General features: G+C 36.9%; 1 protein-coding gene and 1 long non-coding RNA gene across 2 annotated transcripts in view; one reads left to right on the forward strand and one right to left on the reverse strand.

Annotated features, from left to right (window-relative positions):
- Nucleotides 1-14,853, forward strand: part of LOC107578301 (uncharacterized) — a 16,855-nt gene extending 2,002 nt beyond the window's left edge. The window contains exon 4 of the long non-coding RNA XR_001608333.1: nucleotides 14,744-14,853. This is a non-coding gene — a long non-coding RNA (uncharacterized lncRNA). The remainder of the gene's footprint in view (nucleotides 1-14,743) is intronic.
- Nucleotides 1-23,633, reverse strand: part of LOC107578197 (seizure protein 6-like) — a 41,428-nt gene extending 17,795 nt beyond the window's left edge. The window contains exons 1-3 of the mRNA XM_016264181.1: nucleotides 23,236-23,633; nucleotides 2,308-2,904; nucleotides 1,131-1,258 (exon numbers count right to left, since the gene is read on the reverse strand). Coding sequence (XP_016119667.1) covers nucleotides 1,131-1,258; nucleotides 2,308-2,904; nucleotides 23,236-23,320 — 810 coding nt within the window. The 5' untranslated portion in view covers nucleotides 23,321-23,633. The remainder of the gene's footprint in view (nucleotides 1-1,130; nucleotides 1,259-2,307; nucleotides 2,905-23,235) is intronic.
- Nucleotides 23,634-26,898: the final 3,265 nt, after the last annotated feature.

Below are 26,898 nucleotides of genomic sequence, written 5' to 3' on the forward strand. Positions count from 1 at the left end.
CAATTACTCAGAAACCCAAATTCACCAAAGCACAGAGATCAACTTCTAGTCAAAATCCTGATGAAGCCATCACATCTAAAATGTTCAGAAAATCAAGTGAGTGTCACATGTATGATTCAGCACAGAACAGAGCCGCTCTCCTCCAACATATCTACTGTAGGGCTTTTTATAGGGAATTTTGTTTCATTTGACCCGGCAGTTGTGCTGCAGTCAAACACACTGATACGTGAACATGACGGTCCTCCTGGAACTCCATACGGAAACTTTCACAACTTCAGACTGGAGGCCTTTATAAATGCCTGAGAGAGAATTGGCATCATCTGTCTGCATGTCTCTAAAACTTTTCTGTGTGATGTTCTGTCTCCTCACAATCAGTTTTTAAAGGCACTTCTCTGTCTTCTGATCAATCCAAAATTAGAGGTCTGAGAAATTGCAGTGCATTCGATCGAACCATATCGAGTTGACGGCTGACAGGAACAATAACAAGTTCCACTTGATTGCATGAAACGCAGAATAGACAGTGTCTGCGATACTTCATTTGCTCAAAATGAACCGTTTGTTCTCTCTTGGCTTGAGTAATAAAGTAAGACATTTTGTAAATACTCTTTGCAACTAATGAGTTCTTCTAAGAACTCTTGTTCATAATCAAACTAGTTTATCAAAGATATCATTCTGCGATTTGAAGCGGTCACTAATATCATTGATCTTTTTCCTTAACTGAATAATTTAACTATGCTGTTTCTTCATTGTTTTAAATTCTCAATTATATTGTATTTCTTACATTATTGGCACACATTCAAGCATTGTTCCTCTATCTATAGCAATTTTACAATTGCAATGGCCTGTATGCAGTTGTCAGACTTGACAGTCCATACTTGCTATTTAGGAAAATTAATATTTATCTCATCTCCATTTAGTTATGCAGAAAGCTCAGAAGAGAATATCTTGTCATACTGAGCATGTAGGGACAGGCTGAGAGTTTTTTAATTTCTATATACACTTATGAAATTTCAATGTTAAATGCAGAGGAGATGGAAATGACACTGTTGCCCTTGAGAGACAAAGATGTGCCAGAGAGATGCTTCTCCTAATCTGCATATGATAAAAGCGTTAGATGAAAAAGTACTGACCTGAATCTCAACACCATAACCCAGATATACAGTAACCAGGCAGGTGCAATGAATGTGGGAATCAAATGAGACATCCGGGGGGAGCTCAATATAACCCTCGGCGTCTGTGAAGTTCATATCGCAGTGAGCTGGAAAAAGAAAGACAGAGAGAGAGAAAAGGGCACCATTCTGAAGTCACCCCTTTTACAGCTGTCTTATGTTTGGTTGGCTGTGCAATAATCCTCCATTAGCTCTGAGGTCTGTGCATTGTCATAGAGATCAACATCCATATCCATCTATATCTTTCATCCATATCCATCTGTAGCTGTCCATATCCATCTATATCCATATTTATTTACCTGTCTAAATCCATCTATATCCTCTGTATCTAGTTATGTTTATCCATCCATATCTATTCATATCCATCTATCCATATTCATATATATCTACATTCGTATCTATAATTAATTATCTGTCCATTCATATCTATACATAACATAAATTTCCATATCAATCTATCAATCTATCTATCTATCTATCAATCTATCTATCTATCTATCTATCTATCTATCTATCTATCTATCTATCTATCTATCTATCTATCTATCTATCTATCTATCTATCTATCTATCTATCTATCTATCTATATTCATCTATATCCTTCCATGTTCTCATATGTCCATTCATATCTATATCCATATTTATCTACCTGTCCAAATCCATCTATGTCCTCTGTATCTAGCCATCCATATCTATTCAAATCCATATATCCACATTCATATACAACTGCATATCTGTCTATAATTATTATACATATCTATCCATCCATATCTATCCTTATCCATTTATACTCATCTATCTATCCAAACCCATCTATATCCATCCATATCTATCCATACCCATTTATATAATCTGTATCTATCCATATCCATCTACATAATATCTATCCATCCATATCCATCTATATCCTCCAGGTCTAGCCATCCATATCTTGCCATATTTATCTATATCTACCATCCATAGCTATCTATTTATTCATATCCATCTATATCTATCAATGTCCTCATATATCCATCCATATCTATTCATATCTAGCATCCATATCAATCTATTTAATTTTCTATCCATATGCATCTATAACCATCCATATCTATATCCATCCATATCAATCTGTTTTAATGTTCTCTTTGTACTGTACCTGGAGATGTCTCAGAGGAATATCCTGGTGTGGTTTTCCCCTCCAGTCTCCGTGGTTCTTTCTTAGGTGAAGTTGACAGAGACAGTGGTGGCAAAGTGCTTTCCTTGTCAAAAGATTTCTTTGTTTTTGTGTTGAGAGCTGTCTTTTGACCTGTGCTTGTGGGAGTGCTTATTGGAATGGTGGGGTTTGTGAGAGGCTGAGAGGTGACTACCATCTTCTCTGATGTTCTACTATGGCTTTTGCTGGGCCTTCTTTGTTCCACAGATGTTGCCGCAGTCATGGTCAATGTGGTCGCAAGGTCAGTGAAGAATGTTGCATCCTCCTGAGGCACCAGAAGTGAATGTTCAGTGTTAGATGTAGAGGTAGAGACTGTTGACATGGTGTACGTTGCCTCTTTAAAAAACTGCCGATCTCCCTCAAAGCTCTTGGTTAGCAGAGCTGAGTGGAGTTTGAGCAGTCTTAGATTGGGGAGGATTGGTACCGCATCTGTTGTGAGCTGCTGGACGTCAGTTGGTGGCTCCTGTTTGCTGGTGAAAGGGTCAAACTCGCTCTCTGATTCTGACTCTTCTCCTCTCCGAGTTTGTACAGTTCCATCCTCTGCAAAGTCCAAACAGATTGAAAATGAATACTAACAAACCTAATCCTGTCTAAGACAGTGATTTTTAAACTGGGCTATAAAGGTCCCCAGGGGGCCATCGTACAATTTGAAAGATTAAAAGAGAAAAAAAAGGATATATATATATATATATATATATACACACATTCATATAACAACTATTTTATTTTACAAATAATGTTCAAAAAGTCATTGTACAAAAGTTTTGTAATGCTATTTGAATATTCTATTTTTTAACGTATTGAGGCAATGCTTCCCTGCAAAGTAATTATTTGTAGCTTAGGATTGACACAAAAGGTTCAATATTGTTGTGATCTTCAGTGCTGAAGAACAGCAGCATCTTTCAGGGACAAGAAAGCATGAGGCAATTACAGCACGTCTTTCATCTCAAGATTAACACACCTCACTAGACAGGAGAGCTCTCAGAAGGGTTCAGAGAGAGAGAGAGCGAGAGAGAGAGAGAGAGAGAGAGAGAGAGCTGTAAAATGACAGCCAGCACTTCAGGCCTGAAAGTCTCAACAAATGTTTATGATCAGAAACAAACTGTAATCAGAAAGACAGGCCTCATTTGCCACTGAGAGGAAGTGAGTCATTCAAGCATATCATTCAGACACAAAGATTCTTAAAAGCATGTTTGATAAAAAAATATAAAAGTCCAGTTTGATAAAAAAAGTCATTATGAGAATGTCAGAGACTGTTTGTTGATCGTTCTTTGACTCTTAAATGCGTCATACCATTCAGATTGCATGCGCTCCCTCAGATTTCAAACAAAATTATTTTAATCTTTGATAATTAAGTTGAATGATTGTTAAAAAACGGTAAACAAAAAATAAAGAAAAAATAAATGTACCTTCTAAAGATCATTGAGTCTAAATTGAGAATTCTGTCATTTCCTACCGTGTCTTTCAAAACTTGAATGACCTTTATATATATATATATATATATATATACAGTCATGGTCAAAATTATTGGCACCCTTGGTAAATATGATCAAAGAAGGCTGTGAAAATAAATCTGCATTAATCATTTTGATATAAAAAAATTAAAAATTCACACAAATCTAACCTTTCATTGGAGAATAAGAATTTAAAATGGGGGGAAATATCATTATGACATACGTAAATGTTTTTCTCTAATGCACATTGGACACAGTTAACGGCATCCTTTTATTCAATGCTTTTTGAAACCTCCATTTGGCATAATAACAGCTCTGAGTTTTCTCCTATAATGCCTGATGAGGTTAGAGAGCACCTGACAAGAGATCAGAGACAATTCCTTCATTCAGAATCTCTCCAGACCCTTCAGATTCGCAGCTCCATGATGGTGCTTCTCCTCTTCAGTTCACCACACTCATTTTCTATAGGGTTCAGATCAGGGAACTGGACTGGCCATAGCAGAAGCTTGGTTTTGTGCCCAGTGACCCATTTTTGTGTTGTTTTTGAGGTTTGTGTTTAGATTATTGTATGGTTGGAAGATCCAAACATGGCCCATTATAAGATTTCTAACAGAGGTAGTCAGTTTTTGATTTTTTTATCTGTTGGTAATTGATAGAATCAAAGATGCCATGTATCTAAACAAGATGCCCAGGACCTCCAGCAGAAATATAGGCCCACAACATTAAAAATACAGCAGTATATTTCATTGTACACATGGGGTACTTTTTATCCCTGTGTTCACCAAACCCATCTTGAGTGTTTGTTGCTAAAAAGCTAACTTTTTAGTTTCATCTGACCATAGAAGCCAGTCCCATTTGAAGTTCCAGTCATGTCTGACAACAATATGCTGGGGATTGTTTTTGAATGAGCATTTTCTTTTCTTGAAACCCTCCCAAACAACATGTGGTGTACAGTGGGTACGGAAAGTATTCAGACCCCCTTAAATGTTTCACTCTTTGTTATATTGCAGCCATTTGCTAAAATCATTTAAGTTATTTTTTTCCCTCATTAATGTACACACAGCACCCCATATTGACAGAAAAACACAGAATTGTTGACATTTTTGCAGATTTATTAAAAAAGAAAAACTGAAATATCACATGGTCCTAAGTATTCAGACCCTTTGCTCAGTATTTAGTAGAAGCACCCTTTTGATCTAATACAGCCATGAGTCTTTTTGGGAAAGATGCAACAAGTTTTCACACCTGGATTTGGGGATCCCCTGCCATTCCCCCTTGCAGATCCCCTCCAGTTCTGTCAGGTTGGATGGTAAACATTGGTGGACAGCCATTTTTAGGTCTATCCAGAGATGCTCAATTGGGTTTAAGTCAGGGCTCTGGCTGGGCCATTCAAGAACAGTCACAGAGTTGTGGTGAAGCCACTCCTTCGTTATTTTAGCTGTGTGCTTAGGGTCATTGTCTTGTTGGAACGTAAACCTTCTTTTAAATAAAAGATCAAAATGATTAACAATGCAGATTTATTTTCACAGCCTTCTTTGATCATATATATATATATATATATTTATTTTTCACACTTTTTAAGCCAGTGACTACAAAAAAGCTATTGAACATTTCCACCACTACTGCACATGTTGGCATCTCTCTGATATTTGATATTTGTAACATTTCACTGAGGTGTGAAGGAAATTCTTTTGTTTTCCTGCTCGTGTGATATAGCTGTGCTGAAAACAACATCTGGAGTTGTGTTTTATCTGTCAGGAAGTGCTTCCATTATTGAGACGTGTGAGGGAAGCGCTGTATTGAACTGCTGTCAGATCATCTGTCTCTTTATAATCATTCCTATAGGATTACAGCAGCTCTCCACTGCAACTTTAATACTGTCTGGCTTGAGGAAAAGTCAGCTGCAAATGTATAGACTCTCTTATGCTAACACACAAGTCCCTATAATTGTGCAGTTTTGTTAAATCAGTCTTAAAAGGACAGTTCACCTTAAAATGAAACTTCTGTCATCCTTTCTTCACCCTCATGTCGCTCCCAACTCATGATTTTTCAGATTTTCCCCCCTAGCTCTTAAATCTCAAAGTCCTACTTTCAATATTCTGCATGAAGACAGAAAATCCTATGGATTTGGAACAACACTGAGGGTAAGTAAATGATGACAGATTCTAATTTTTAGCCTAACTACCCCTTTTAAAGTGTTTTGTGACAACCAGAGACAATCATCAATGTTTATTTTGCCTTCATAGTCCTATACATCTCATGAATGGCTTCAAAATAAAGCTGTAAGAAAACTGTGAACCTCAGAAGAGCAGAGACCTCTGAGACCTGCTATTGTTTCTGCATTCAAACAGCATGAGATCTCGAGTGTGTTTTTACTCCCTAATTAGGGAACTATATGACAGTGTGTTCTAACAGGATGTAGCTTGGCGACACAGTGAAGACAGTAAGAGATTAAAAGAACATCACTGACACAGACTGTAAATGGCAGACGAAAAAGGGATCAGAGATTTGGAGACCAGCGCACAGTTAAACTCTCAGCGGGAGCTATGGCTCTGTTTTATTATTGGATCAGCCCGTAGTATGGTGCCAGTGAACACTGGTGGAAGGCAGAATGAAGATCATCAGTTGTGGATTGTAATTGTTTTGTTGGCTCGAAAATTTTAATAAAAGGTCATAAAGCTGAAACCTCCATTGGGTGCATTCAAATCTCTGGATGTTTTCTTTGTCTTATTGCTTTGTATACTTCACGTTTTAATCTTTATCCAGTCTTCACAAATTGCTATAATTGGTCCATTAAACCAGCAATAAGGAAAGAAACAAATATGCCGTTTGTGTGCCGTTAATACTGATAAATAACTGAATTGAAAATACACATTTGGGAGTCCCAACTAGCTGATAACTAGCTTGGCCAAGCAGGGAGATCAGCTTAAACCAGCTAAGACTGGATTTAGCCAGCTTTATTTCAGCAGAGTAGCATGAACTAGTCAGCCTATGCTGGTAGACATTTTTACTACAACATCTGTCAGCAAAAAGCATTAATGTCATTGACAGCCATTCAAAATATAATTGTGAATTATATGACCAATGTTGTGATCGTTAACGGAAACTAAAACTATTACAAATAAAATAAATAAATACAAATAAATAAATAAATACATTTGTTAATTGAAATAAAGCTCAAAAAAAGAAAATCTTAAAAAAAAACTGTATTAAAATATACTGTATATGCTTATAAATTAAATTAAATGTGTTAAAATGACTAAAATTAAATAAATTTCTACAAGTTTTTAAAATAATTAAAATATATTTAAAAATATTAAACAAAAACAGCAAAATTACTAAAAATTAAAATTAAGTAAATTCTAAATATTAATAAATAATGTAATAGTAAATAAATTATAGTAAAATATCTAAATCTGACTAAACGTTTTGCAAAGAACATATACATAATAATATTTCACTGATATTTTATATTAAAGATTATATTTTTATTGTGGCCACATTATGTCAAATATATATAAATATAAAGAAGGCATTGGATAGGTCTAAAAATTTAACATAAAAAAAACTTCAATATTATTGAATAATAAGTAGATCTATATTTAAAGGGGTCATATGATGCGATTAAAATTTTTCCTTTCTCTTTGGAGTGTTACTCGCCTACCTAAAACGGCTCGTTCTAACATGCCCCCACATGTCTACATCACGATGTGGGAAGATTTGCATAACGCCGCCCAAATGTTCACGCAAAGAAAGAAGGCGTAACTTTTATTCTCGCTGTAGTATTGTTGCCGCTTCCACCATGTCGTGAAGGCGCTGTGTGTTTCTTTGTGAAAGGCGCACAGTTAAACTCTCAGCGGGAGCTATGGCTCTGTTTTATTATTGGATCAGCCCGTAGTATGGTGCCAGTGAACACTGGTGGAAGGCAGAATGAAGATCATCAGTTGTGGATTGTAATTGTTTTGTTGGCTCGAAAATTTTAATAAAAGGTCATAAAGCTGAAACCTCCATTGGGTGCATTCAAATCTCTGGATGTTTTCTTTGTCTTATTGCTTTGTATACTTCACGTTTTAATCTTTATCCAGTCTTCACAAATTGCTATAATTGGTCCATTAAACCAGCAATAAGGAAAGAAACAAATATGCCGTTTGTGTGCCGTTAATACTGATAAATAACTGAATTGAAAATACACATTTGGGAGTCCCAACTAGCTGATAACTAGCTTGGCCAAGCAGGGAGATCAGCTTAAACCAGCTAAGACTGGATTTAGCCAGCTTTATTTCAGCAGAGTAGCATGAACTAGTCAGCCTATGCTGGTAGACATTTTTACTACAACATCTGTCAGCAAAAAGCATTAATGTCATTGACAGCCATTCAAAATATAATTGTGAATTATATGACCAATGTTGTGATCGTTAACGGAAACTAAAACTATTACAAATAAAATAAATAAATACAAATAAATAAATAAATACATTTGTTAATTGAAATAAAGCTCAAAAAAAGAAAATCTTTAAAAAAAACTGTATTAAAATATACTGTATATGCTTATAAATTAAATTAAATGTGTTAAAATGACTCAAATTAAATAAATTTCTACAAGTTTTTAAAATAATTAAAATATATTTAAAAATATTAAACAAAAACAGCAAAATTACTAAAAATTAAAATTAAGTAAATTCTAAATATTAATAAATAATGTAATAGTAAATAAATTATAGTAAAATATCTAAATCTGACTAAACGTTTTGCAAAGAACATATACATAATAATATTTCACTGATATTTTATATTAAAGATTATATTTTTATTGTGGCCACATTATGTCAAATATATATAAATATAAAGAAGGCATTGGATAGGTCTAAAAATTTAACATAAAAAAAACTTCAATATTATTGAATAATAAGTAGATCTATATTTAAAGGGGTCATATGATGCGATTAAAATTTTTCCTTTCTCTTTGGAGTGTTACTCGCCTACCTAAAACGGCTCGTTCTAACATGCCCCCACATGTCTACATCACGATGTGGGAAGATTTGCATAACGCCGCCCAAATGTTCACGCAAAGAAAGAAGGCGTAACTTTTATTCTCGCTGTAGTATTGTTGCCGCTTCCACCATGTCGTGAAGGCGCTGTGTGTTTCTTTGTGATAGCGAAACTACTTTGTTTGGCCTTCCAAAAGAGGATGATATCCGCTTCGTCATGCCTGGAGCTGATCTGTGCTGGTCGCTGAGGAAATACTTCAACTTCGCGCTGTGGAAATCAGTGGTTAAGTTGTATTTACAACACTGTTCCAGAACAGTTCAACCCAAATATTCAGATGTGTCCAGAACATTTTATGGAGGACTGTTTCCTGATCCTGGGAGAGTAGACTACAATGCCGTCTACACACAAAGGCAGTTTCTATAAAGTGGGGCAGTTACAACTTTGCAAGCACAGTATGGCGCTTGGTCAAACGCGAGTTTTGAGCAGTGTAGAGTAGCGTTTGTAGTTTGTCATTTCTCCGATCACAAATGCAGACATGGTTTAATGTTAAGCGGCGCGATGCAATGTAACGTGTAAAAAGACAGTAGAAGTCATTATAATCCGTAATTATGTCGCCACTGGATGCAACAAATGCCTCTTTTATAATGGGTTTTTTAATGTTTTTGTCTCGTTGCTCTGGCCGGGACACGGCATCACAGTATGGCAAGGGGCGAAACATTTCCATCACATGTTTGAGCTATTCGGCCAATCACAACGCACTGGATAGCTGGCCAATCACAGCACACCTCGCTTTTTAGACCGATGAGCTTTGTAAAAATCAACGTGTTTCAGAAAGGCGGGGCGTAGATGAGAAACAATAATGTACAGTATGTGGAAAATAATGTGTTTTTGAACCGTAAACCGCATAAACACATTTCATTACACCAAATACACAAAATAATGTTATTTTTAGCAACATCATATGACCCCTTTAATAAACACTGTACGTTTTATTAGCTTAACTTTATCAGATTAGCTGGTTTTGTTTCCAGAATTAAAAAGCTAGCAAATATTCAAAAGTTAGCAAATATTCTGTGCCATTAAAGCAACTCAATCTTTTGTTTACAAACACATCTGCTGCTGACTGCAATTAAAATGCTACGTGCTCTTGTTTCTCCAAGACCATAAATCACACAATAAATCTGGGTGCATAAACTGGATTCTTTCCTCACATTGTTTAGAGCAGGGGTGCCCAAACTCGGTCCTGGAGGGCCGGTGTCCTGCAGAGTTTAGCTCCAGCTTGCCTCAACACACCTGCTTGGAAGTTTCTAGTATGCCTAATAAGACCTTGATTAGCTGCTTCAGGTGTTTTTGATTAGGGTTGGAGCTAAACTCTGCAGGACACTGGCCCTCCAGGACCGAGTGTGGGCACCCCTGGTTTAGAGGCTCACAAACTGCTCACAAACACATTCTCCTTTCATCCCATAATCTTTTTCCAATAAACAGATCTAAAGCCTTAAAACAGCTGTAAATCAAGCACTGACCTCACAATCTCTCTCCTATTAAGAACACATAGAGCATATGCCACTCCAGAGTGAATCCCATTTATCAAGATGACACTTTCTGTAATAGAAGTGTGATCAGATCATTCCAGTGGCAATAAACAGCTGCTTCGCAAAGCCACACAATGTCAAACCTTCCAGTCAGATTAAACCTGAAGCTGTAGACAGTCATTCATCTCTAAAAGAGGCAATTCAACCGTGTTTTTATAGACTGTGACATGGAAATACTAATCCCAGTGCACTTCTGCAAATAAATACCACCTTTAAGGGCACAATACAGCCCATATTAGTTCCTTATACTCAAGCTGACACATGCATTATAGTCTATTTCAGATAACTCCTCCCCTAAACGGCATGTAAAAGTAAATAAAATGCTTCAGGTGTTTTTGATTAGGGTTGGAGTTAAACTCTGCAGGACACTGGCCCTCCAGGACCGAGTGTGGGCACCCCTGGTTTAGAGGCTCACAAACTGCTCACAAACACATTCTCCTTTCATCCCATAATCTTTTTCCAATAAACAATAAACAGATCTAAAGACTTAAAACAGCTGTAAATCAAGCACTGACCTCACAATCTCTCTCCTATTAAGAACACATAGAGCATATGTCACTCCAGAGTGAATCCCATTTATCAAGATGACACTTTCTGTAATAGTGTGATCAGATCATTCCAGTGGCAATAAACAGCTGCTTCGCAAAGCCACACAATGTCAAACCTTCCAGTCAGATTAAACCTGAAGCTGTAGACAGTCATTCATCTCTAAAAGAGGCAATTCAACCGTGTTTTTATAGACTGTGACATGGAAATACTAATCCCAGTGCACTTCTGCAAATAAATACCACCTTTAAGGGCACAATACAGCCCATATTAGTTCCTTATACTCAAGCTGACACATGCATTATAGTCTATTTCAGATAACTCCTCCCCTAAACGGCATGTAAAAGTAAATAAAAAAAGTGTGGTTGGTCACTTTACATGTCAGTCAGGCAGGCAGCCTAAAGTCAAGCTAAGTCTTTCACATATCCAGCATGTTTTTTTTTTCCAGCCTGTGAGAATCCCGCAGAGAGACGTAGAGAAGTGCTGAGGTATTTAAATAGTCTGAATCTCTCCCTTTTTGTATCTCTCTCTTTTTGTATCAAGTTCAAGTTTAGCATCTCTGACTTGCAAATTCGTATTGAAGACTGCAGGTTTACAGAATTGCAGGAAAGAGTTGAATAGCCTGTAATATTATAAATAACAGCTCACCTATAGCATAAAAAAAGGAAAATTCTTCTGTTTTTTTAATCTAAAATGTATCTCAAATGAATTCTAGGTAATTCTAGATTTTCTCTGTACAAGAGGAACACACGCATGTGCAAATACTCAAATCTCATAGGCAGCCTCACTAAGACACTTCCATGAAGAACAGAAGCAAGCAAGTTTATTTGGCCTTTATGTGTTAAGATTCAAGGCAGGAGATCTGGATCTCCTCTGAAAAACAAATGCACAAGGAGTGCTATTTGCTATTTGCACTCAAATGTTTCACAACCTAGTGAACTGCATATTAATATTTTGCTTAGCTTTTATTTTTATATTTTTGGCTTTTAAAATATTACTATTTAGGTTCAGTTTATTTTCTTATATAATTTTTTTTCCAGTTAGTAATTTCAGTGCTTCTAATAAATCATATTTTAGTTAGTTGCCAAGGCAACATTTCTAATTTTAATTGAGTTGAATATTATATATAATATTTTAATAAATATTAAAATAAATTATATTTCAGTTAACAATTTTAATTAACAAAAATGTTTTTAAGAATTTCAGTTTTAGTTACTTTAGTTTAAGATACTTTCTTTAGTGCACAAACACTATTGGAAGAGAGCTGAACTGGATGATGACTGAATAATCAATGAACTGTCTTTAGCTGGAAAAATGACTCTTTGTTATTGTCTTCTTGCATTATTGACAAACTAATTTCCTGTTTGACACTGTAAAGCTGCTTTGACACAACCAGTATTGTACTTGACTTGACTTTAGATTGCACTTTTATTTATGTATTGTTCTCTTTTCTTATTTGTTCTTAATGGATTTTAAATAGTTTTTAAGCAATTTCTTTTAAAAATTTGTATTATTTTTTAAAGGGGTCATAGGATGCTACATGCACTTTTACAAGTTGTTTGAACTGAAATGTGTGTTGGCAGTGTGTGTACACAACCACCCTATAATGATAAAAATCCACCCAGTGTTTTTTTTTTTTATCTGCTCAAATCTTTACCCCTTTCTCAAATCGAGCCAATCTCAGATGCCTGTCTGTGTGATGTCACACAGACAGGCCCCTCCCACGATAGTTTGATTGACAGTAGCGTTTCAGCACAGACTGGACTGGCGTCTTACCTTAGACCCGCCCTGAGTGAGCTGTCATCAGTCCGCCATTGTTTCACCGCTGGAGCAGATGTAGACAAGAATGACTCCTAAGCGATTGAGGTGTTCTGTTGTTGGATGTAATAATGAACGTCATTTACTCCCGACATTTGAGCCGCTGAACTCGCAGTGGATTACATTGTTTCTGAAGGGAATGTGCCCCCGATCTACATATATGCGTCTATGTTCGCGCGAATCATTCATGAACCATCTACAGAAGAAGTGAGTATAATGTTTTGTAATGAATCTTTGCAAATCACCTTTCCTAATAATGTGCTAATTAGCAAGTTTCACGATGAATGCTACTAAAGTAAACAGTCTCTCTGAGAGCAGCTCGGAAGAGAGGGGCGGGGTCAGCAGAGCTCATTAGCATTTAAAGGAAAATGCTACAAAAATGATCTGAAAAGAGACGTTTTTGACAGGGTAAAAAAGGTGTTTTTTACACTACCATTGAAAAATTTTAACCAAACTATGTTACAGACTTTTCATTAAGACCCTAAAGAATCATATCAACTTGTGGAAAATGGGCATCCTTTAACCCCTTTAAGGATTTGAAAAATCATTCAAAATGGTGGAATACAAAATTCAAAATATTGATTAGAAATTTTCTAAATTCACTTAACTTAAGCTCTTAAAAAGTTCAGTCTAATTAAACATCTGACTGTTTACCCAGTAATTATGTATGCTAGGCTATCAACTCATTAACAAAGCAGATGTTAACCCAAAACTCAACTGTAAGTCTCCTCTTTGCTTCATGTGAAGAGCGTTCCAAATTAGACTATTTTAGTTAACGCTGTAGCTTATGAAGATAGTAGACATCAAGACGGCTCACTGGGTTCAACAGATCTACCGTGTGTCTTCCTGTCTGTCTGACTCGGAGTCTTTTTCCTGGCATTGTGCTGTGAGGAACCCCAGCTGTGATTGGCAGCACTGACTCTGGCTCCAATCTCTAATCAGCTACGCTTGTGTGTATAATCAGTCAGACCCAGAACAGTCTGAACAGTACCAGGACCGCAGTCCTCTGTAGGAGTCTTGATGCATGAGCCTTACAACTCTAATGACCAATTCACCTTCTGATAGAGTAGAGCAGGTGCCACTTGAGCTGTTTGAGCTCATTTGTGTTAGAGCGGTTATGCAAGATGAATGAACTATGTGAACTCCAAACTGTCGGTCAGATTGTCATTCATACCGCTGGCCATATTTCTAGTGAATTTACTGTATTTAAGGTTTGCTCACACCAAGAGCTAAATCAAACGGCGAATAGCAAAACAAAAATCTATTCACACAATGGGTGCAGCCAATACATCAGTGCAATGCATCTTTCAGGTTTTCAGCAGCTCTGCTAGCATTCAGAAATGTTCATGTATGTTTAGATGAGATTTCAAAGATCTGATAAACACTAATTTAGACTGAACAAATTAAATCTATACACTGCTACTGCTAAGCATGCATCTAAAAAATACTTTAATAAATGAATTATTATATTTGTGTTACAGAGGACATTTGCCTGATTTGTTCATTAAAAAACAATTGCCTACAATGTCTTTACATTTTCTTTATAATTATATAGTTCTGACAATAAAATATGAATGATAAAAAAAAATAAAGTATGGATATTAATAAAATAAATATATTTTTAAGTTATTATAGTGTCAAGAGCATAAGAAATATATGACAAATATATTCAGTTCATTAATTATTCATATATATATATATATATACACATATATACATACATACATACATACATACACACACACTTTTTTACATTCATATGCTTCAAACACTATAATAACATGGGAAAAAAAATCTAAATTTCCAAAAATTATGCTGGGTCCCAATTGCTTAAACTCACCATGGTAGAGAGACTGTATCTTTCATGTATAATGTTTTGTCGTATAACACCAAGCATTGACAGCCTGTTTGCAAATTAATTTTTGGTTAAATAGTGTGGATGTGTTTGTACTGAGCTCACTGTTCTCCTCTAAAACACAGGTTTTTCCATCTCTGTTTCGGATGAGGGGGACAGCTCTGTTGGCATGGCAGATCAGAGATGCATCTCCCGTAGCGACAGAAGAGCTCTAAAGTCCAACCGCGGCTTCGTCACCCTGTCAAATCAAATCAAATGTAAACAGCACAACACCTAAACAACCTCACAAACAGCAGCTATGTCTGAATCACACACTGCTTTAGCCAAGTTCCTCATTAACTGGACTAATTGCTGCAATTAAATGGGCGTAATTACTTTTAACACTGAAATCTCTTAACATCTCAGATGACCCCCTCTTTTATTGTATTTAGTGTCAGAACTTTCAGAGCCAAAAGGAGTGTTGAACCAATTAAAGAGGCCAGGAAAAGTCAGTCGCTTAATCAGTAGAATAAAGGGACTGGAAGTCTCAGTTTTCTCAAAATGGTAAGCTCTGCCCTAATTGGCCAGTTTAAGCAATCTCCAGCAGTCAGGGTGCATTGGTTTTTATCAGTCCAACTGATAAACATATAACATACTGTTTACATATTCCCAGGCTGCTAGAACAACACTTCAGAAGATCTAGTCTTTGATTTTTAATGCAGTTGCAAGCTTCATGCCATCGGATCTGAAAGTACTTCAAGTTTGAGGCACTTAAAATGATAACCAAAAAAGCAATCAGTTATCTGTGCCTCTAAAGAACTAACGCATAGAGAAAAGTTTCAAACTGAAGAATATCAACAGTGCATTTATTACAGCATGACAGATAGCTGCTGATGCAGAATTCAAATGTTTTGGGCATCGATCGCAGCATCCATTTCAAATACAGTGGCATCAAAAAGCTGTAGACGGAAGGACGCCAGGAAAAGTTAGTTTGTCCTGGAGCCGTTGAGAGACCAGCATCCTCTGCTCTGACCCTGCCAAAACACAGAGCCTCGTATTTGACAAATGAGCTCAAGGGATCTGCAGACACCAATTCCCTGTCACTTTATTTAAAGAGCAGTTGTGTAACCTTGATAATTCATATACAGAATATTACAGCATAGATATGCACTTACAATTTTTACAAACACTCAGCAATAATCACAACATGCTCATGTTAAAAGCAAATATCAATTAAATGCAATGCATTTAATTAAAAAGACAAACTCAAGAGATGTCTTCTTCAATGTTTAAATCACTTAAATTATGTTCATAAGTCTCGGATAATCATCTGACCATCTGACTCGTGACCATGGTCAGACATTAAATGAAGAAAAAAATATATATAACTGCACACTCCCTTAAGCATGATTTATTATTCAAGGTTTGTAGTGTGCAGTTATAATTTTTCTTTAAGTTTCCTCCTTTCACTTGCACATCAGAAAGGTGTGTGTTTGTTTTACTACTCTATTCATGGTCAGACATTAACCAAAGTTTAGGGCAAAAAACAAAAAAAAAAAGTTAATATATACAAAAATATTTTTAAAATGTGGTTTTAAAAATATCTTCTAAAGCTATAAAATGTATAACAATTTTTTTGTATTATTTTTTAAAAACTGCCCCTTAATAAAAACAGTTCTGAAATTGCTCATGATTCACACATTTAGAAGCCAAAAAAGCATAGGTTTGTTGTAGCTGTAACTGTCAATCAAGGGTTGATGAAATGTTTGATATGAGAATATTGGATATTTCCTCGAACATACTATGGGGTGACAATGGAAGGCACAGCACTGGCCACCACTCTCTCACACAATTTTATGACATATGGGAAATACGCCAACAGATCGGAGAGCACAGCTGCTCTTCATTGGTAAATAAGCTTGTTTTTTCTCTTTTAGTTAGATTCCATTAGAGTACTCTTTAAAACAACTTCATAGAGATCATTGTCAAATTTCTTCAAATAAAAAAAGAAAATTAAAAACAAGCATTTAAAACTGCAGAGAGTGAAATCAGAACACAATTTTTAACCTTCATAAAAATTAAAAATAAATCCTTATTTAGTGTCAGTACATGTTAAGACGTACCCTGCTCTGTGCATTCTGAATCAGAGGCCGAGGAAACCATCACGATACCAAATAATGAAATGTCACACACAACAAGAGGGGGATTAGGAGGTCAGTGAACTTGTGGCATTTTAAAAGTCAGAATATCAACTTTTAATCTTCGTCTTAAATATACCAATTTTATGGTTGTGTGGCATGTAAAGAGCCTCAGCCTTGTGCTTTCAATAGGATCAGTGGGTATTGATGCCCAGGAAGTCAATGTTGGCCACCCTTTAGGTTGAAATGAAAACACTTGAAATCAATACATGAACCATCACAGCATGCCGATTAAAGTGTTTTAAATGCCATTTTGACACAAAAGGAAATGTGTGTGGCAGACTTTAAGGGCTTTACATGATAGCACACAGATAAAAAGCTACAATAAATGGTTTCAAACGTATTATGCTGTCTGTCTTCTATATTCTGCTTTAGGTTGAAATGAAAACACTTGAAATCAATACATGAACCATCACAGCATGCCGATTAAAGTGTTTTAAATGCCATTTTGACACAAAAGGAAATGTGTGTGGCAGACTTTAAGGGCTTTACATGATAGCACACAGATAAAAAGCTACAATAAATGGTTTCAAACGTATTATGCTGTCTGTCTTCTATATTCTGCGGTCCTTCTTTAGAAGAAAAGGCCATCTCGGACAAGCTTACTACTGCTTTTGTGTCAAAGCTGTAGGCCACAATGCAATGCAACCAACTTGAAGGTATACTTCACCCAGAAATGAAAATTTACTGAATATTTACTCACCCTCAGGCCATTTAAGATGTAGATGAGTTTCTTTATCAGAACAGATTTGGTGAAACTGCTCACCAATGGATCTTCTGCAGTGAATGGGTGCCGTCAGAATGAGAGTTCAAACAGCTGATAAAAATATCCCACACTCAACTATTGCTGGGTTACCCAGAATTACTAGAGGCAACAGCAATAATCAAAAGATGAACTTTTATTAATAAGCAAGAACACTCATGGACAACAATATAGCATAGTTTACATTATTACATTTAACAAGCATTTTAGAAACAAAAAATGTAACATTTAAAAGCAACATTTTAATTCAAGTGTATTCAACCGTTCTCTGTCATCCCTTTTAAAGGGGTCATATGATGCTATTTCAATTTTTCCTTTCTCTTTGGAGTGTTACAAGCTCTTGCTCTAAAGTTGCAAAGACTAAAGTCTCAAATCCAAAGAGATATTCTTTATAAAAGTTAAGAGTCAGCCACGCCTACCTAAAACGGCTCGTTCTAACACGCCCCCACACATATGGGAAATACGCCAACAGATCGGAGAGCACAGCTGCTCTTCATTGGTAAATAAGCTTGTTTTTTCTCTTTTAGTTAGATTCCATTAGAGTACTCTTTAAAACAACTTCATAGAGATCATTGTCAAATTTCTTCAAATAAAAAAAGAAAATTAAAAACAAGCATTTAAAACTGCAGAGAGTGAAATCAGAACACAATTTTTAACCTTCATAAAAATAAAAAATAAATCCTTATTTAGTGTCAGTACATGTTAAGACGTACCCTGCTCTGTGCATTCTGAATCAGAGGCCGAGGAAACCATCACGATACCAAATAATGAAATGTCACACACAACAAGAGGGGGATTAGGAGGTCAGTGAACTTGTGGCATTTTAAAAGTCAGAATATCAACTTTTAATCTTCGTCTTAAATATACCAATTTTATGGTTGTGTGGCATGTAAAGAGCCTCAGCCTTGTGCTTTCAATAGGATCAGTGGGTATTGATGCCCAGGAAGTCAATGTTGGCCACCCTTTAGGTTGAAATGAAAACACTTGAAATCAATACATGAACCATCACAGCATGCCGATTAAAGTGTTTTAAATGCCATTTTGACACAAAAGGAAATGTGTGTGGCAGACTTTAAGGGCTTTACATGATAGCACACAGATAAAAAGCTACAATAAATGGTTTCAAACGTATTATGCTGTCTGTCTTCTATATTCTGCTGTCCTTCTTTAGAAGAAAAGGCCATCTCGGACAAGCTTACTACTGCTTTTGTGTCAAAGCTGTAGGCCACAATGCAATGCAACCAACTTGAAGGTATACTTCACCCAGAAATGAAAATTTACTGAATATTTACTCACCCTCAGGCCATTTAAGATGTAGAGGAGTTTCTTTATCAGAACAGATTTGGTGAAACTGCTCACCAATGGATCTTCTGCAGTGAATGGGTGCCGTCAGAATGAGAGTTCAAACAGCTGATAAAAATATCCCACACTCAACTATTGCTGGGTTACCCAGAATTACTAGAGGCAACAGCAATAATCAAAAGATGAACTTTTATTAATAAGCAAGAACACTCATGGACAACAATATAGCATAGTTTACATTATTACATTTAACAAGCATTTTAGAAACAAAAAATGTAACATTTAAAAGCAACATTTTAATTCAAGTGTATTCAACCGTTCTCTGTCATCCCTTTTAAAGGGGTCATATGATGCGATTTCAATTTTTCCTTTCTCTTTGGAGTGTTACAAGCTCTTGCTCTAAAGTTGCAAAGACTAAAGTCTCACCAAAGAGATATTCTTTATAAAAGTTAAGAGTCAGCCACGCCTACCTAAAACGGCTCGTTCTAACACGCCCCCACGTCTACATCACAATATGGGAAGATTTGCATAACACCGCCCAAATGTTCACACAAAAGAAAGGCGGCGAAACTTTTATTCTCGCTGTAGAATTGTTGTTGCCGCCGCCGCCACCATGTCGTGAAGGCACTGTGTGATTCGTTGTGAAAGCGAAACTACTTTGGTTGGCCTTCCAAAAGAAGACGATATCCGCTTCGTCATGCCTAGAGCAGATCCGTGCTGGTCGCTGAGGAAATACATCAACTTCGCGCTGTGGATCACCGGATCGGCTTTCACCGTGGACGAAGCGGAGTCCAGCCCGGGGTCGTCACATGTGATTGCCGCAAACCCGCCGGACGCTCCTTCGTCGAATCCGCCGGCTGCGCCGTTCTCAAGCCTGCCTCTGCTCACTCTAGGCCGCGGCTCACTCTAGGCCTCCGGCCTCCGCTCACTCAAGGCCGCGTGTGTGACGCCGTTTCGTTGTGAAAGTGAAACTACTTTGTTTGGTCTTCCAAAAGAGGACACGACTAGAAATCAGTGGTTAAGTTGTATGAACAACACTGTTCCAGAACAGTTCAACCCAAATATTCAGATGTGTGCAGTGCATTTTATGGAGGACTGTTTCCTGATCCTGGAAGAGTAGACTACAATGCCGGCTGTCAGACTGTAAGTACGTTTTTTTATATTTAAAGACTTTGCCACTGATGATTCAAACGCGAGTTTTTGGGCACTGTAGAGTAGCACTTGTTGTTTGTCATTTCTCTGATCACAAATGCAAACATGGTTTTATGTTTACACGGCGTGATGCAACGCAACGCGTAAAAAGACATTATAGGTCATTATAATCCGTAATTATGTCCCCACTGGATGCAACAAATGCCTTGTTTATAATGCGTTTTAATGTTTTTGTCTTGTAGCTCCGCCGGACAGGGCATCACAATATGGTAAGGGGCGTAACATTTCCGTCACACGCTTGAGGTATTTGGGTAATCACAACGCACTGGATAGCTGGCCAATCAGAGCACACCTCGCTTTTCAGACCGATGAGCTTTGTAAAAATCGACGCATTTCAGAAAGGCGGGGCATAGAGGAGAAACAATAATGTACAGTATGTGGAAAATTGTGTTTTTTTTTACCTTAAACTGCATAAACATTTCATTACACCAAATAATGTTCTTTTTAGCAGCATCATATGACCCCTTTAACCAAAATATTTTTAAGTGCTGATTCTTGTGCTGAAATCATTTTTTAGAGTGTCGTAATCCACAAGTAATCATTTATATCTTTGATGACCTGAGGGTGAGTTAATTCTAAGCAGATTCATTTTTGGATGAACTATTCCTTTAACCTCCCATTTCTATTTGATGAATGAACTGGAAATAATATCAGCTACGATTTTGAACCAAGGATCATGGTTTGACTGGTATATTTACCCCTCTGGATCCTCTCTCTTTTCTGTGTAAACTAGAAACAAATGTAAGTACATAAACCATCATCACAGAAAAGGTTCACTTAGAAGAGCCCAAAACAAAAACACCCTGATCTTTCGGTTTTCTGTGAGAGACAGCAAAGGGATAGTTAGCATCTTGGCCCTACCTGCAGAGTTCAGACAGCATGAAGATATTAGAGAGCATTCCGCCATAATGACTCTCATTTACAAGCCATAAACTGACAAAGCGCCAGACTAATTATGTCAACTAGCAGCTTCTGAATAGCCCTTGATCAAGCTAATTACCGACAATCCAAAAAACAGGTGTTGAACATTTTCTAACCCTCCCCTGAAATCAGAGGTATGAAAGGCAGAAATTGAAACCATCAGACTGTTTCCATGCTTCTGTTTTTGAACAGCCAGAATATGAGAGGATGAATCTTGCACAGAATTATGAAAGGATCTGATAAGAAAGCTACAGCGAAATGAATTCAGAAATAGACCTTTGGAAAGACCTAGCGCACACTTCAAAATTACTTCACATACTTCTGCATGAAATAGAAAGAAATTTCCCTCCGGCTGCCTAAAAGACTCTTTCACTCTCAAATACTTCTTATAAAACTTTCATTCAGAGCTCAATAAGGCATCATACAGTGACATTAACTCTATGTAACACCTAAAATGCACTTTTAAATATAATAAAACCTAATTTTGTAATTTGGAAACATTACATTAAAAAACAACCACAGATGGAGGAATCTGGTACAGTATAATATGCAATGCAGAAAAACATGCACCGTTTAGTAATAGCTCATTGTTCTTGCTGATAGCCAGATGAATGTGATTAATACCAAAATGTGAAACAAGATTTACCAAAGATTAATAAACACAAAAACGTCCTATGAGTGAAAAACACTAATGCGCATGCCTGCGAGTCAGAGGGATACACAAATATCACTGGAAGTTTTAGGCCATTTTTAGAAACATCAGTTTCTTTAGAAATGTCTTTTTGACAGTATAGTGTACTGATCTTTACAACAGTGAGCAAAGCAGCACTAGAAAGATAGTGATATTTTTCTATCAATTTTCTTTAGTTATTAGACTACGTTATCAACCACCTTATATGTTTATCACTATCACTGCTGGCATTCAGTCAGTTTTAAAAGCTTGCATAAATTAAAATTTCTTATTTAAAAGGGTGCATCTTTTATTAATGGTAAAGTTCATTTGTGCAATTTCAGCTGTCTCGTTAAAATAAGCTCCGAAAATCAGCAGAATTTGTACTCATAAAGCAAACGTGAGCCCACAGGATAGTACAGGAGGACATATGGACGCCAAACATGCTGTGTCACTAAATTAAATAAACCGAAACAATGCACTGATTTATGAAGACATTTTATTTTAATATCTTATAAAAATTTAAAAAAAAAACTCTGCCATCTGCAGTCAATCAGTAACTGTTCAAATGACCCGAATAAACTGAGATAGAGTCTGTTATTAAACTCGTAAAAACAACACAACTCTGCTAGTTTCATAAACAGCTCAGTTCGGGACGGGGGTAATCTGATCTTCAGGATTAATCTCATTATCTTGTGCTGCAGAGACTCACAGCACAATCACTCTGTCCGTTGTAACACTTTGCCGATATTTGACTCGTGAAATGGTCAAATTGAGGTTACCGATTCGATCAAATATCTCATTTTCGAGGCGCAGTATGATACGGTTCGTCTCTCTCGAGCAACGTAAATTGTTAGCTACGGGTATCAGTTATCTAAAATACTTTTTAATATATATGTATATGTGAGTGATAATATAAGATCTCGTCGTGTTTTGTTAGCATTCCGTCCGATAATTATTACCGTCGATCGCATCAAGCGTATTGTTTCTGTGGTTACCACCAGACTAACGCGACTTTATTTTCGCCAAAGCGTCTATTTGTGTTTTAAAAAAAAGTGCTGCCAAGACAGACTTGTGACTTTTGAGGTTGTTGAAATGCATAACTTTGACAAAAAAGGGGTTCAACTTATTGTTTGCAAGACAGAAACGCTTGACGTTGTGTCTCTTAGCGTCATGAACGCCGTTTCGAGCTAGTAGTTTACATTTTAAAACGTTTTTTGTCATTTTTGTAGCTCTGCGTCTGTTTTTTAACGCAATATCGCGTCAATGAACGGCCCTTTACTTTCTCACAACACACTACAGATGAAGTTTATGCATGGCTGCTTCATGCAGTCCTGCAATATTTCTGTTAAAGTACAACACATCAACAACAAACCTCTATATCCTAAACTGTCTCAATATATTTCTAATTTGTTATTGTACGTAAATGGCATGTGTGCGTGTGTGGAGAAATCCTTTGCCAGTAAAGCCCCAGAAAGTAGGCTACAATCCCAGTTAGTCATTGTGCCCAAGATAGCCTAACTCTATCACATACAGCAGCATTAGTAGATTTAAGTACTTAAAAATACTCACCTTGACAATGCGTGTAAATCACTGAAAGAGTCAGAATGAACAGCAGAAAGAGCCAGTTCTTTTGGAGCTCGATCCGTACGCACATACTGAAAAGACTCCTCGGAAAACACTACAATTTGTCCTTGTGTTAAACAATGCAGTGAGAATCACTCGAACATCAAATAAAACGTCCGGAAGGTCTTGTAAGCATATGAGCTATTCGCGTTTTTCCCGGTGAATCGCGCAGAGCTCCGGCAGTAACGCAGAGAGAGCTCGACTCACGGGCTGTTATAAGCGGATTGCGCGGTGGAGGTTCAGCACCGCGGACAGCTCCAGCCAACCTCAGCGCGTCTGGACACTTTGGACAGCAGCCTGGCGTTCAACCAGTAGCGTTGGGCTTATTTAGAGCAGCTGCTTTTGTGCGCGGAGAGGCAGAAGAGAATTACATCAGATACATGATTATCGTCTTAATGTAATGAGAACAAGTTCTAATATAGCTGCAAGCAGCGATTTCCGGGGTTCAAGCAGTTAAGGCATTTAAGCACATAAGGAAAAAGATTTTGTGTTAACATGGCTGTAATCACCTAAATCAATGATTAAAAATAGCATTTTGGGCAAATGCAGGTAATTTACCAAAGAACTATGATGCTTTTTAACATTTATGACTGTTATAGCGCCACTTATGGTCCGATCACCCTGAAAGTTTGCATGCTTCTTAAGAGTCAGCAGTCACATGTTTTCACCAAGTTTCGTAAAGTTTAGAGTTTTCGTTTAGGTTTTATAGGCTTTTGGGTATATGTAGCCACGCCCCTTTTATAAATGACCCCGTTATAGCTCACTAAAGGACAAAATTCAACATTGTTTTGATAATTATTGATCTAGGGAGTCCTGAGAATTGTTCTGTTGTGGTTTGATCGACATTGAGCGAAAACCTAGGACTAGTTCACAAAAGTAGGTTTTCAACGTAATTGAGAATATTTACTGAACGACTTGATTGACAGCATTAGTCCCAGAGACAAAGTTGTTTAGAATGAGGAGGTCTATCATATGATATGAAAATTGAGTGTATGTGTGAATATATGAACATGTTCTATAATTTGAGGTCATTCACTATACAAATTTTGTGTTTTTGAGGCTTTTTTAACTGTTATAGCGCCACCTATGGTCCAATCTCCATGAAAATTTGCATACTTGTTAAGAGTCACCTGACACATGTTTTCACCATGTGTTTCGAGTTTCGAGTTTTTGTTTAGGTTTTAAAGGCTTTTGGGTACATCTGGCCACACCCCTTTTCTAAATGACCCCGTTATAAGTAACCAAAGGACAAAATTTAAAATCTTCTTGATAATTATTGATCTAGAGAGTTCAGAGAATATTACTGCAGTGGTTTGATCAAGATTGAGCGAAAAACCTAGGACTAGTTTGTAAAAGTAGGTTTTTAACATATTCGTGAATAATTAATGAACGATTTGATTGACAGCAATGGTTCTTGAGGCAAAGTTGTGCATTATGAGGAGATCTATCAAATGATATGCATATTGTGTGGATATGTGAAACAACACGTGATTACAGAACCAAAAAACCTCGTTAGTGCCAACTAGTGGCCGATTTCTTTCAAAATTCTTACAGACCTTTAAGGCCCCAAGTCGAACATGCCCACGAGTTTCGTTCCGATTGACCTCCGTTAACCTTGTTTAATAGGTGCTTAAACTTGTTTGGCCAATGGCGGCCATGTTTTTTGAGATATGCGAATGTCCTCATAGACACTTGTGCCACTTTGGACCAAGACGCTGCATACCAATTTTCAAGCCGATCAGACCAACGGTTGCCTAGTTATAGCTGAATTTATGTTTTTTCTGTCTTATAGCGCCCCCAAGTAGCAAAGCTGTGCATTTTTTTATTTGACCAAAGATTAAGCTCCTACATACGTGTACCGAGTTTGGTGAAGATATCTCATTCCGTTCAAGAGTTATACTTCTATTAACATTTGGCTAACGTTACCATAGAGGCTTCTTGGCGTACTGTTTCACGCAAAAATCGAAATTTCAACTTTTTTTTTGATAATTATTGATATTCAGTGTCCAGCAAATATTTCTGCAGTGGTTTGGTTCCGATCGGGTGAAAAACATCGGACTAGTTCGCAAAAGTAGGATTGGGATATAGGTAAATTTTACAGAAAAACCGTGCCTCGTAGAGAAAATCTTTCTTACTCCACTTTTGTTTGTGTTGGCCCAAGGATTGCAACGATGTAAAATTTTTGAGTGTACGAGTTAGGGCCAAAAATGTCTGAAATTTTATTTTTTTGCGCTGTCCAAAATATACGTCCATAAGCCATACTAAACCGTCCTTCAGTGAAAAAGTTCATTCCCTGTTGTCCTTTCACATCAAAATCCACCAACTGTAATTTGGTGTTTGGGTTTTGTTTAAAAAAAAAGACAGCGGAGACCAGGACAACTAGATGAGCCCCAGATACAGATCCCCTGTAAAGACCTTGTCTCAGACGACCACCGGGACAAGACCACAGGAACCAGATGAGTCCTCTGCACAATGTGACTTTGCTGCAGCCTGGAATTGAACTGCTGGTTTCGTCTGGTCAGAGGAGAACTGGCCCCCCGACTGAGCCTGGTTTGGCCCAAGGTTTTTTCTCCATTCTGTTACCGATGGAGTTTTGGTTCCTTGCCGCTGTCGCCTCTGGCTTGCTTAGTTGGGGACACTTCATTTCCAGCGATATCGTTGACTTGATTGCAAATTATTGCAAAGATACTATTTAAACTGAACTGAGCTGGATGATGACATCACTGAATTGAATGATGAACTGTCTTTAACTGAAAAATGAGTGTTTACGATTGTCATTTTGCATTATTGACACACTATTTTCCTAATTAATGCCGTTCAGTTGCTTTGACACAATCTGTATTGTTAAAAGCGCTATATAAATAAAGGTGACTCGATTTGACTTGTTTCATGTTCTTGTTTTCATGTCTTTTATTTTGTAGTTTGTTTCATGCTGTTAGTGTCATGCTTCCCTTGCCCTCGTCTTCATGCTATTGGTTTCTCTGTTCATTGTGTCATGTGATTCCCTTGTCTGTGTGTCATGTTCTGATTGGTTGTCTTAGTCATGTGTCTTGTTTCCCATTGGTTTGTTCTTGTCATGTGACCCTCATTGTCTGTTATAAGTAGCCATCATGTTGTCATTGTGCCTGGTCGTGTATTGGAGTTGTAACCCGCTGTCGGTGAGTCTAGTCTGTTTGTGCCTCGTCAAGTCTGTTCATGTCTTGTCAAGTCTGTGTCTCGGTTTATGTTTGTATTTTGGATCACGTCTGTAAATAAACTGCACATGGGTTCTTTACTACGCTCGCCTTCAGTGGACTAAATCGTTACACTAACATATTTGTTTAGAACTGTTTTTGATGTATACAATGTGTGATATGTGCATATTTTTCTCCAAATTCAGACAAGATGACTTTTTTTCACTGGAGAAAGCAATATTATGGATAGAGGACTCATATTAACTCATCTACATCTTGGATGGCCTGAGGGTGAGTACATTTTTTTATTTTTTAGCAAATTTTCAAACTGTAGAAGCAACATCAGGTTCTTCTGGCTCTATTTTACCTCCCGTACTGTATATTTATCCAGGGTTTTTTTTTTTTTTTTTTTTTTTTTTTTTTTTTTTAATCTTTT

Source organism: Sinocyclocheilus grahami, unplaced genomic scaffold, assembly GCF_001515645.1.
Source record: "Sinocyclocheilus grahami isolate Dianchi unplaced genomic scaffold, SAMN03320097.WGS_v1.1 scaffold32.1, whole genome shotgun sequence".
NCBI classification, from domain to species: Eukaryota; Metazoa; Chordata; class Actinopteri; order Cypriniformes; family Cyprinidae; genus Sinocyclocheilus; species Sinocyclocheilus grahami.